This window comes from Macrobrachium rosenbergii, chromosome 39 (genome assembly GCF_040412425.1).
Source record: "Macrobrachium rosenbergii isolate ZJJX-2024 chromosome 39, ASM4041242v1, whole genome shotgun sequence".
Classification (NCBI taxonomy): Eukaryota; Metazoa; Arthropoda; class Malacostraca; order Decapoda; family Palaemonidae; genus Macrobrachium; species Macrobrachium rosenbergii.
Window position 1 is genome coordinate 17,466,324 of NC_089779.1, and position 14,023 is coordinate 17,480,346.

General features: G+C 38.9%; 1 protein-coding gene across 1 annotated transcript in view; it reads left to right on the forward strand.

Annotated features, from left to right (window-relative positions):
- Positions 1 to 14,023, forward strand: part of LOC136825791 (uncharacterized) — an 86,635-nt gene that overhangs the window by 68,646 nt on the left and 3,966 nt on the right. The window contains exon 2 of the mRNA XM_067082700.1: positions 13,197 to 13,487. Coding sequence (XP_066938801.1) covers positions 13,197 to 13,487 — 291 coding nt within the window. The remainder of the gene's footprint in view (positions 1 to 13,196; positions 13,488 to 14,023) is intronic.

Sequence of the window (14,023 nt, forward strand, 5' to 3'; positions counted from 1 at the left end):
TATATATATATATATATATATATATATATATGTATTTATATATTTATTGTGTGTGCGTGTTTGTGAAGACACAGACACACACCTTCTCTCTCTCTCTCTCTCTCTCTCTCTCTCTCTCTGTTTATCAAATACATAAAAGGTATATATATGTGTATATATAATATATATATATATATATATATATATATATATATGTATATATATATATATATATGTATATATTGTGTGTGCGTGTTTGTAAAGACACAGACACACACACTCTCTCTCTCTCTCTCTCTCTCTCTCTCTCTCTCTCTCTCTGTTTATCAAATACATAAAAGGTATATGTATGTGTATATTATATATACTTACCGTATATATACTGTATATATAAATTATATATATTGTGTGTGCGTGTTTGTAAAGATACACACACACACGCATACACACACACACACACACACACGGTGTAAATGCAAAGCACGTTAAGTGGCCAGAATGTGAGAGAGTGGAGTATTTACGTCATTGACACGTCGCATGAAATGCCAATTCATCATATAGCCTCTCTCTACTGTGCGCGGTCGTTAATTTTTTTTATTTATCTTTGTTATTCTGTACCTGTTATGACGTCATTCACTCGTAATTGTCAGTGAGTAGATAAGGAATGAAAGCTGGCGTGTGTGTGTGGGTGTGTGTGTGTTTACAAACAGCGCTGCTTCTTCCATCGCGCTGCGTAATTTTTCTTAGAAGATGGGAACAACAAAACGTATTTTCGTAGGAAGGTGAGAAGCAGACGTCACCAGCGATTTTCCAGGTTGGTTTGACGTCATACGAGTGCCTCTCTCTCTCTCTCTCTCTCTCTCACACACACACACAGTTCAACGGCGCCTGGATAGGCGTCTTCTCTACCGTGTCCTGGGAAATTTCAGCCGGAAATTTTTTCCAGTTATGTACACAAGAGCAACGGCTCGCAAAGGCATTAAATTTTATCTCTCTCTCTCTCTCTCTCTCTCTCTCTCTCTCTCTCTCTCTCTCTCTCAGTTCAACAGTGCCTGGAAAGGTGTCTTCTCTACTATGTCGTGGTAAATTTCTGTGAGCCATTTTTTTTTTTTCAATTATATAAACAAGAACAAGGTCCACAACATGAAATCTCTCTCTCTCTCTCTCACATAGTTCAACAGTGCCTGGAAGGTTGTCTTCCCTACTATGTCTTGGTAAATTTGTGTGCCATTTTTTCCAATTATATAAACAAGTAGGCTCACAAATACATGAAATCTCTCTCTCTCTCTCTCTCTCTCTCTCTCTCATTTGAACACGCGTGACTTTTTTATATGTCCGCAGATATTAATCCAGAAATACCGTTGAACATCCTGTTCTCCAAACCTTGGGAGTAACTTGCACCCAAGGGGAATTATAATTGATAAGTGCTTCGTCCCCTCCAGGATTCGAGCCGTTGCCTGATTTATAGACAACGATAGACAGTAACTTTAACCACTCGGCTATCATATATATATATATATATATATATATATATATATATATATATATATATATATATATATATATATATATATATATATATATATATATATATATGTGTGTGTGTGTGTGTATATATATATGCGGTTTTACATTAATGAATTTTCTAATTGGAATTTCTGTTTTGCTTCTTAGTCAAGAGCGTAGCGTCAATGACCAATGCTGGTGTAAGCCGCCAGCCATGTTTTTCTCTCTCTCTCTCTCTCTCTTTATCAAATGAGCGAAAGACAGTTCTCTGTAGATCGCTTTTATTCCTTTCATCATCATGCAATGTAGACGATTTGCTCTTCTCTCTCTCTCTCTCTCTCTCTCTCTCATAAATAAAAGGTTCTTGAGGACAGATACATTGACCAAATCATGCAAAGGTAAATCCCCCACGCTTTTTTTTGAAAGGTTGCGACACCTCTCAGCTCATCTTCCCACAGTGGAATTTGTGGTATTTTCAGACTGTCATCTAGTTGGCGCTGCCTGTAGAATTTATGCCACAGGCCAAGCACCGGGACCTATGAGGTCATTCAGCGCTGAAAGGGAAATTGAGAGTAAAAGGTTTGAAAAGTGTAGCAGAAGGAAAACTTATTAATCAATTGTTAGACGAGGAGGAAAGAGAATATGAAAGGAGGCACAGTAAAAGGAACGAAAGGCGTTGCAGCTATAGGGGCCGATGGCACGCTGCAAAGGAAAACCTCAAAGCAGATGCACTATGAATCAATTGTTAGGAGCGGGTGGAAAGTAAGATGGAGGAAAGAGAATATGAAAGGAGGCACAGTAAAAGGAACGAAAAGGGGTTGCAGCTAGGAGCCGATGGCACGCTGCAAAGGAGCTTAAGTAATGCCCACAGTGCACCGCATGAGGTGCACTGACGGCACTACCCCGCTACGATTGTATTGATATGACCGTAATTGTTAGAACTTCGGAAGTTCAAGCAAAAATGAAATGCATTTCTACCCTAATACAATTCTTCTTGTATCTTAATCATTTACTTATATTTCTTTTATGCTTATTAATTTAATTTATTTTGTTCTTTTTTACTAAGTTATTTCTTCTTTCTGTATTCACCATTACTTTCTGTTACTTCTTCCTAATGAACACCATCATATTCTTTGGAAGGCCTTGGTTATACGCTGTACAGAAAACTCGATTGCGCTGAAGAAATTTCGGCACGTTTTTTACCCGTTGATTCTAAGCAGGAGGATGTTTTCGTAAAATCACAGGAGTTTACATCAAATTGTGCCTTTAGCTGTGTGTTCAATTTCGCGGGCTTATGTACTCTTGTTTGTTAATGTTTTAGTATTTTCTGAAGGTAAAAGATGCAGTACCTTCAATGTTAAAAACTTCGAAGTAAATTGATTGTTTATCTCTCTCTCTCTCTCTCTCTCTCTCTCTCTCTCTCAGCTACGGTAGGAGGAGGAGACAGAAAATTGAGAAGTAAATTATTAGTTACTCTCTCTCTCTCTCTCTCTCTCTCTCTCTCTCTCTCTCTCTCTCTCTCTCATCTACGGTAGGAAGAGTATGAGGAGAGAGAGAGAGAGAGAGAGAGAGAGAGAGAAACACTAAGCATTGGGAGAGCCTTGACAACGTAATGCTCATCTCACTGGTGTGGAGCCATTCATAAGAGTCTCTCTCTCTCTCTCTCTCTCTCTCTCTCTCTCTCTCTCTCTCTCTCTCTCTCTTTGTTTTTAGCACCGTCATCAACTCATAGACACGAGTCGAAAAAAAAGTAAAAAAAAAAAAAAGCAAATCTTAAGTCTGCAATTGCCGAAGAGAATTCTCCCCGGGTTCCTGGAAAGGAACCGAGTTGCTTGCGGTGCTTGTCTCAGGCACGCCTCGGCCGGCCGAGTGAGTTCTCCCCGAGTCCTACCTCTCCTTACCTCGCACGAGGCCGAGCTGAGTCCCTGCTGGGAGGGACTTTTACTCTTTCGCAAGGCGTGGGACGGACGCCCGCCCGCGCACGCCTCTGTAATTTCCTCGTTGAGGTTGGTCTAGTGCCGCCGGTGTAGGTCGTTCCTTTCCTTGTTGGGAATGTATGTATGTACGTATGTATGTATGTACACACACATACATATACACATATACATATATATATATATATATATATATATATATATATATATATATATATATATATATATATATATATATATATATATATATATATATATATATATATATATATATATATAATGTATATTAGGGTTGATATATATATATATATATATATATATATATATATATATATATAGTATATATATATATATATATATATATATATATATATATATATATATATATTATGTATATATATATATATATATATATACTTATATGATATATATATGATATATATATATATATATATGTGTGTGTGTGTATTATATTTATATACACACATATACACATACATACATTGGACCCTTCACATCGAATTCCTCGCATCTAGGGAAAATCTTGACACAGGGGCAGCTGAATGGAAAAGTCACTGAAATCCCTGTACAAAACCCAAGGGGAAATCGGTTCAGTTCCCGGTCAGGGTAGGTGCACTTGTCAAGTATAATTCCCTTGGGGAGTATGTTTATTCCCAGGGTAAAGTGAATTCGATATTGAGGGGTATTCGTGGTCTAATATTTGAGAGTAAAAAAAATTCTCGTATGTCGTATATTTTTTAGATTCTCTCTCTCTCTCTCTCTCTCTCTCTCTCTCTCTCTCTCTCTCTCTCTCTCTCATCGTCTTCCCTTACGCACTGTTGTTTCATGCTTATATCCTCCACAGTTATCAAAATAGTTGATCGTATTCTTACCTTTTTGAATTACCGTCCCATTTTTATAGCATATTATTAATCAGAAGATGAACCCCATTTATATGGAAAAATCCCACCACAGGGGCCATTAACTTGAAATTCAAGCTTCCAAACAATATTATGGCGTTCCTTCGAAAGAAGTACCAGAAGGCAATGGGAAATACAGAAAGAGGACGTCAGCTTTTAGAAAAACGAGAAATTAAAATAAAAAATAAATAAAAGTGTAAGTAAAATATTAAAGTTCAAGTTGAATAGCATTAGGGTAGCGATGCATTGCATCTTCGCTTGAACTTCTGAAGAAGTTCCAATTGCACATCCTCAGAGATCCGTTCCACGTGTCGAGACTTCTCTCGATAACTAAGTCTCTTCTTCTCTTCGTAACATGATCACAAAAGGCATCTTTTTTGGGGGGCGGGGGTTGGGAATGAAATGCCGTAAAACCAGGCAGGCCTTCATTAGTATGCCAGTATGAGTCATCCTACTATGCCTCGCTAAATTCAGAGGAGATGGGCGTTGCTGATATTCCTTCCGGTGAATTTGGTTGTCTGGGAATGTTGCCCAAGAGTTGGAGGTGAATAGAAACTTCGAATAAAGAAGAAAAATGACGTAAAATAATAACAAAATCACGAGAATTTCAGGCAGAGAAGAGCAAGTAAATTATTATTTATTATAATTTTAAGTAGTGACTTACTCCAGTCTTCTCCCCTTTCTGTCGTACTCCCCTCTGGTTTCGTCAAGATGTCTGAACTTAGACGCACTGATCCTTCACTTGCAGCCAAATCATCCTATCTAGTCAAACTAGCAACAGCAGTCCCAAAGAACCTGGGTTAATAGTTTGAGTATATCATGTTCAAGGCTCCATCCCATTTCGTCGTCCTCGATAATTCCGGTTAATGCTTCGTCACTTAGTCTTGGATTATCTTGTTCTTATTCCACAATCATCAAGAACTTCCACAGCTAATCATTCTCCTTGTATTTTCATAAATTACTTAACTTTTTATTTATTTATTGATTGATTTGTTAATTTATCTGTTTTTCTATTAACTGATCTCTTTCTGTATTTCCCATTACCTTCTGTTACTTCTTGCGAATGAACACTACAATATTCTTTGGAAGCTTGAATGATAATCATCATCACCTCATAATTTTGACAGTATGTCGCCCACAGACTGTTTCTGAAATTGTTTGCAACAATTCGAGGAAAGAATGAGATAATCGTTATCCAAGTGTCATGCATTGTTTTCCTACATATTGTAAAAGGCTTACACATTATTAATTACGGTATGAAATGTGCATGGTGTCATATTTGGAAAGTCGCTTATATTACTCGTTGACAGAAGACATACTGTACATATTTAGGCTCATTTCACAGCTTACTGGAGTAGTTACTTATGGCGTCTCTTGACTTAAAGACGTTATTTTTTAGTCTTCTAACTCTTGAATTTCTCTTCTGGGACTTAGAAACATTATTCTACGTAATAAAATCATTGGCGTTGGAGTTACGAGGTGAGATTTCAAAACGATTGGTCATTCATACTCTGTGAGTGACGGACTTGATCTTAATCATTTGTTTAATTGGTAGCAATTCTCTAAAGCTAACAAGGGCAAAAGCAGCATTAGCAATAGCTGTGCATTATTATTATTATTATTATTATTATTATTATTATTATTATTATTATTATTATTATTATTATACAGCAGATGAACGCCACTCATATGGAACAGGCCTGCAGGGGCCTTTGACTTGAAATTCAAGCTTCTCTAGAATATTGTGTTTATTTGAAAGAAATTGCAGAAGGTAATGGGAAATACAGAGAGAAGAGACCAGTCGTAAAACAAAGATAAATTAACAAATTAATGAACAGATGGATAAGAATGTCATTTTAATGATATTTGAAAGTACAGTACGCAGCGAATTGTTTTAGGGGCAGTAATGCTTTGCATCTGCGCTTAAACTTTTGAAGTTCTAATTGCACAGCTAGTATTAGTATTCGTAGTACTAATAGTAAGCTTATTAAGTCTCAATCACCGAAAGAAACTTGGAGGAAATTGTGATTACCAGAAAGAATTTCTAGGACTTGAAGCTTCATGATCTTGGGAACTGGGTTGACCTCTGTGTTCCCAGAATGAATGAAAAACGAGAAATTACTCTCCGCCTCTACCCGTTTTCTGCGCCTCAGTTAATCCTCTCTCTCTCTCTCTCTCTCTCTCTCTCAAGAAAAAGTGGAAAGAGTACTGAGGGTCAAACTTCATTTGTGTGTTCTTCCTTCAAGGACCCTCTCTCTCTCTCTCTCTCTCTCAAGAAAAAGTGGAAAGAGTACTGAGGGTCAAACTTCATTTGTGTGTTCTTCCTTCAAGGACTCTCTCTCTCTCTCTCTCTCTCTCAAGAAAAAGTGGAAAGAGTACTGAGGGTCAAACTTCATTTGTGTGTTCTTTCTTCAAGGACCCTCTCTCTCTCTCTCTCTCTCTCTCTCTCTCTCTCTCTCTCTCTCTCTCTCTCTCTCAAGAAAAAGTGGAAAGAGTACTGAGGGTCAAACTTCATTTGTGTGTTCTTTCTTCAAGGACCTCTCTCTCTCTCTCTCTCTCTCTCTCTCTCTCTCTCTCTCTCTGTGAAGAAAAATGGGAAAGAGTACTGAGGGTCAAACTTCATTTGTGTGTTCTTTCAGGACCTGGACACACTACGTCAATAGGAAATCTTCGTAAAAAAAGTGTGCCAACCATTACCATTCACAGTGGGATAGATCTCCCCAAGGGCCAAATTCAGACCTTTTATCTTCCTATCTTCTTATACGTATAAAATCACCACTTCATTGGAACTCTTGCCCAGTCATGCTTTTCCGGACGTTGAGGTTATTCTCTCTCTCTCTCTCTCTCTCGATGGTGTTACTTTTGGATGCCTGATGATTGGGTATGTTAGAACCTCGAAACTAGCCCAGTTTTAATTCTTGGTAGTTAGTTCTGATGTGTTTAATTTGATTTTATTGTGTTGTGTTGAGATATATATATATATATATATATATATATATATATATATATATATATATATATATATATATATCGTCGCAATTCAGTGCCCTTTCTGTACCAGTCTGATACTTTTGCATGTAATTGTTGCATGCCATTGATAAGCCACTTCCTCTTGTGCTTTGTCCCGAGTGAATAACACTCAGTTTTTCCTTTCGGAGACGCATTACTGTAGTCAGTTATTTTGGTCCCGCGATCCAGTAGGCACAACTTATTCCCTTCCCCTGTGTTCCCATTTAGACCGGGAATTTCCTGGCTGAGAATCACGGCGATGTAATGGCTGTAGTGTCTGTAACTGGGATTTCATAACGTAATTATTATTATTATTATTATTATTATTATTATTATTATTATTATTATTATTCAGAAGATGAACCCTATTCATATGGAACAAGCCCACTGAAGGGGCCATTGACTTGAAATCCAAGCTTTCAAAGAATATTATGGTGTTCATTAAGAAGGAGTAAGAAAAGGTAAAGGGAAATACAGAAAGGAAAGACACCACTTATTAAAAAAGAAAAAATAAACTAATGAACAGATACAGATGTATTAAAATGCAAGGAGATTAGTATTAGGGTACTACGCATTGCACCTTCGCTTGAACTTCTGAAGACGTTCCAATTGCACGACATCCTCAGTGGGGAGGCTGTTCCACAGTCCAGCGGTGTGAGGAATAAAGGACCTCTGGAACTCTGGAGAAGTTCGACAGCGAGGCGATTGTTTGCCTTACTTCGAGATCTGTCGACAAATATCGTTTCTCAGCGGAAGTCTGACGACAATTCCATTTCCCCCGATTCGACGGCTTCCTCCGGGAGACACATTACCTTTGACCTACTCTGGAGTCCCCTCTGGGGTAGGTAGATAGGCTACTCTTTGACATATCGTTTTCCTTCGCCTGGAGTTTTACCACATTTCATTTTCCCACTGGCGTAAGGTTGGAGGGGAGAACCGTATTGCAACTTCATTTCCTCATATATTGTGTCCGTTGGTCGCCTCCACCACGCACACACAACTTATCCCAAACATTTTTTTATCACGCCCGTGTCGGGTCGAGCCAGGTATAGTAGCCTCCCTTCCACTCTCTCTCTCTCTCTCTCTCTCTCTCTCTACCACCACCACCTCGCGGTATGTTGAGGCTTCCTCGTCATTCACAGTGGACTCTGGCAAGCCTAAACTCCGCAGTTCTCCGGAGTGGTCAAGTTTCGATATGAATGGATTCTGAAAAGTCTTCCTCAGGGGGATTTACTGTTGAATTCTGAAAAGTCTTCCTCGAGGGGGGGATTACTTTGAATTCTGAAACGTCTACCTGAAGGGGATTAATCTTGAATTCTGAAAAGTCTTCCTCAAGGTGATTACTTTTGAATTCCGAAAAGTCTTCCTCAAGGGGATTACTTTTGAATTCCGAAAAGTCTTCCTCCAGGGGATTACTTTGAATACTGAAGTCAATCTCAAGGGGGATTACTTCTGAATTCTAAAATGGTTTCCTCAATGGGGATTGCTGTTGAATTCTAAAAAGTCTTCCTCAAGGGGGATTACTGTTGAATTCTGAAAAGTCTTCCTCAAGGGGATTACTTTGAATACTGAAAAGTCTTCCTCAAGGGGATTACTTTTGAATTCTGGAAATTCTTCCTCAAGGGGATTGACTGCTTCCATAGATTCGCTGCGTGACGTCAGTGTACGATTTCAATAGATCAATCATCCTTTCATTCCTTCCATTTTATAAAATTTTTATTTGTATGTAATCTGTACACTTTCATTGTTTACTTTGTATTTATTTTCCCATTTTCTTTTTTATTTTTACATTATTTTTTTAGCTTACGATTTCAATAAATCGGTCATGCTTTCGTTCCTTTCATTTTTTAAAATTTTTATTTGTACGTATTTTCCACACTATCATTTATTAAATTAGTGTTTATTTTTCCATTTTCATTGTTTCTACATTTATTTATTTATTTTTTTAATGCACTTAACTGTCGAAACAACGCCCGTATTGAAAATTTGTAACATGTTTAAAGGATTATAATATTACTTCTTTTAACAGCGCGGATATATATAGGCTTTGATTAACAAAGATAAATGATACAGAGGGATTGACAGGGGAGGCGCAGAATGGCTCTAGACAAGGAAGGGAATTGCTGTCGAACAATTATCTACCATAAACTGCACCAAGGAGAAATGTAACTCATTTAGATCCGCAACCCATCACGTCCAGGCTCATTTGATTTTTATGCAGCACCAGAGTGATTTTCTCTCTCTCTCTCTCTCTCTCTCTCTCTCTCTCTCTCTCTCTCTCTCTCTCTGTGAGACTGCTCAATGCAGAGTAAACAAGGTTCACCTTGTATGTAGATAAAGGGAGTTCCCCTATAGCCTTCGTTCTCTCCACAACGGCGCAAATTTGCTTGATTTCATTGCTACTTCTCTCGCTGACGCTGCCTCCTTCTGATTGGCTGGCCCAAACGATGACGTAAAAGATAGAGATGCCAGATGCGCGACATTCTGTAACGGTTAGAATCGTAACAAAATACTGCGCAGCCGGTACTGAGGTTTTATATGGGTACGTGTGAATCTCCGTAGAAATGAAGAAAAATGTATGGGATGAAATGTTTTCATAAATGTTGGGGATACATCATTGTGGACTCCCCGGGGATTGTCACCTTTGGGGAACCAGTGACGTCACGACGCAGTGCATTTGTGACGTCATCAGTCCCTCATTCTTGAGATGTTTGCGCCTTGCATGACCGGAGAGGATACGATGTGCGTTGAGGCGCTAATGGAGGCACCAGTGCACGGAGTACTTCGTTACTTGTTATTTGTTTATTTGTATTTTTGTGTGAAGGCTAATGACCTTCAGTCACTCTCTAGCCCGTCCCATAGAAGGGCAAAGTAGGGTGTTGGGGGGTGGGGGTGGATATAGACCCCGCTTCTGAAAAGGAGAAAGCTTTATGAGTTGGGGAAAGTCGGTTGCATTTATAGATTACCATGTATAGGCCTCCATTGCTATATTGCTGTTATCGTTTTTTTTTTTTAATCTAGATTTACACACAGTCAAAAATGTAAAACTTAAATGCCCTCTTTGTCGGCCTCTTAATTTTAAATAAATAAACTGCAAAATAACTCATCTTCGTTTTGTTTATCACTCTTGTACAGCTGACGATCTTGAGAGAGAGAGAGATTTTCTCACCCTATTAAATAAATGTACTGCATATGCAATTTACTTTACACAATGAGAGAGAGAGAGAGAGAGAGAGAGAGAGAGAGAGAGATTCTTTCTCACCCTATTAAATAAATGTACTGCATATGCAATTTACTTACACGAGGAGAGAGAGAGAGAGAGAGAGAGAGAGAGAGAGAGAGAGAGAGAGAGAGAGAGAGATTCTTTCACCCTATTAAATAAAATGTACTGCATATGCAATTTTACTTGAGAGAGAGAGAGAGAGAGAGAGAGTGAGTCTTCTCACCCGCCACAAAAAAATAATGTTGGGTCAGTCACAAAGAGCAGGTGGGTCCTTCCCTACCCTCCCTCCCCCCACCCGTCACCCCCCCAAATAAAACGTGTAATGGCAAAACACCTACAATAACTTCCGTTTGCGTAACGGGTCAGGAAATGGAATAGGTTTTGTGTGGAAGAAAGTACGTGTACAGGGGAGTAGGGAAAATGCCTTCTTGCTGACCTTCACTGTAGGAAGTCCTTGTTGAGAGAGAGAGAGAGAGAGAGAGAGAAGTAAGGAATCAATAGGCATGTTATATGACATTCCTTTTTGACAAGAAATCGAGTGATAACTTTTTAATTTTTTTTATTTTTAGTCAGTATTAATTATGAGAGAGAGAGAGAGAGAGAGAGAGAGAGAGAGAGAGAGAGAGAGAGAGAGAGAGAGAGAGAGAGAGAGAGAGAGAGGGTGGGTTAAGGAAACTATAGGCATTTTATATGACACTCCTTTTTGGCAAAAATTTAAATGATACTTTTTGATTGTTTTTTTTTAGTCAGTCTTCACAGCATTACTGTCATGTGTGTATGTGAGAGAGAGAGACTGTTCATGTGTGAGAGAGAGAGAGAGAGAGAGAGAGAGAGAGAGCTTATTTGCACTTACACCACCAAATAATGGTTTCTGTTTGAACCTGATCTCCTATATATTAATTTATCCTATGTTCATAGACAGATATCTATGTAAAAAGGCAGAAACGTGAGTTCTCCTTTTCTGAAAAAAAAAGTTTTGTAATGTTCGTAGACTTCGATAAGCAAGGCCAAGTTTTCTGTAGCATGTAGCATGTATATGTGTATATATGTATATATATATATATATATATATATATATATATATGTAATGAATGATACTTGTGGTGGTCTTGCCTGACAGTCCGCCTTTGATTCAGTTAGATAAAGCAGTGGCCGTGACCACAGCGACGACGAGATACTTTCCGGGGTGAGGAGACTTCTGTGTTTGAACGACTTTTTTGTCGTTACCTGGGTTGTCGCCTCCTCATACTCCTTTTTTTTTTCCTTGGTATTAAGTGGGAGTTTATGGTGGCCCCCTCTTCCTTTGTGTTTATAAGAGTTTTCCTCCTCCTCCTCCTCCTCCTCCTCTCTACCCTTTAATATTGTCTACTGTATCTACTAATATCAGTCAATGTCTTCCTTTTCTCAGACACAGAGAAAAATAGCAAATGAAGATATATGCAACTTGTTTTTCCATCTTTTTACTTGGTTTTGTACTGTGCTCGTTTTTGGTAATCTTATTTACTGTTTTCTACCTATTATTATCCTTATTATTATCTTCCTCGTCTTTTTTTATCGACTTCTTACTGGTTTTCATATTATTGTATTCATTTTTATCTTTTTAGCATTTAATGATCTCCTTACCTTCAGTTATTTCTTTCTAATGAACACCATAATATTCTTTGGAAGCTTGAATTTCAAGTCAGTGGCCCCTTTGGTGGGCTTGTTCCATATGAATAGGGAATAATAATAATAATAATACTTTTTCCAGTCACACTGTTCCAGACTTATATCATCTATTCTCAGTCACACATGTCCTATATTATATCATATTATTTTCCTTCTGCTTATTTTCATCTTCATCTTGGCCTTCTCTCCTTTATATTCAATTCTTGCTGTGACAACTCTCTTCCACGTGCAAGGAGAGTTATGATTTAACTCATCAGTCAAACAAATGGTTATTTGTCGCCCATTCATGACTTATCACTGTGTATGTGAATATGCATGTAACGTTTACCAATTGAATGTTGTGTGTGATATAAGTGTGTGTATATGTACATATACACACATATATACACATGTGTGTGTATTACTGAATAGAGATAAGCTGCTGTATTATCCGTCCAGTGACATAACCCCGAAAATCCAAGCCACATAACAGAAAACCTGACTTGTTCACGTGATTCGTCTCTTTAGCCAGAAATGGCGAGCAGCGAGATTCGGGGCAGGCCCGGCCGGGCGTGACGTCACAGGCCTTGTATATATATATATTAGTCGGCGTTGAAGTGCCAGCAGCCTTACTCAGGCAGTCACTCTGCAACCGAGCACACGAAGCTCCTCCCTAGCTGGACGCAGCTGTGCTTCCTCTCCCAGCAAGGTTGATCTCACGTGCTTGTGATACAGACAGTGCTCCCGTTACCGGATTTTATTTTTTTGATTGAGATTTGTATACCTTCACTCTCGACTGTTCACAAGATGACCATGTTTTACTCCGTAAGTTGACGGCCCGCCCTTGTTCCCTGCAGTTGTTGATTGTGCCTCGTGACTGGACAATACGTGAAAGCAGTGGCGTTTGGTGGGTGTTATCTGGGAAGCGCTCCTTCCACCACCACCTGTGACTGACGTGTGTTCTCTCTCTCCTTGCAGGTGGAAGAACAGGCCTCGCACATCGCCAAACTCACGGAAGAGAACAAGCGCTACATTCTGGAGAACGGCCGCATGAAGAAGAACCGCTCCCCGCTGAACGACGCGGCCTCCTCCTATGGACACGTGTTCCCCGGCGACACCACCGAACTCGAAGACAAGATCATGGCGCTGCAGCTGCAGAACAGTGAACTCAACGTGTGTCTCGAGCGCGAAAAGAGGCTCAGAAAAGAGGCCGAGGCTCGCCTCCAGCGCGATATGGGTTACATCAAGAGACTCGAGGACAGTGTGCAGGTGAGTTGGGGTCTGGGTCACAAGTTGTTCTCGCTTTTGTATTTTTTTTTTTTTTTTTTTTTTTTTGCAATCGTAGAAACGTGGAGAGACAGTGCTAACTATTAACCGTAAATTTCAAATATTATGAAATGTAGAGTTCAAGCATCGTGAAATTAACATTGGTACGCATTTAAAGAATGTCTATTTAAGAATTTTTCCGTCTAAAGTACCATTTTTCGTCGCAGAATACATTCCGGGAATCAAAATGTCAGACTTTGCCGTTCTTAATAAAATAGAAACATGGAGACAGTGCCAGCTATTAAATGTACGTTTCAAGTATTATGAAATTAAATGTAGATTTCAAATCTTAACATACGTGTTTATTGTAGAATTTTTCCATTGAACTACAATTTCCCGGGAACCAACAAGTCCAGACTCTGCCGTTCAGCACAAAGGGACGTAACCTGAATTAACTGGTAGTTTTAAAGGCCACGCGAGAATCTATAGAATTAGGCTAATGATTGTCCCCGGGCGATAGATACATCCATTAGTACCAG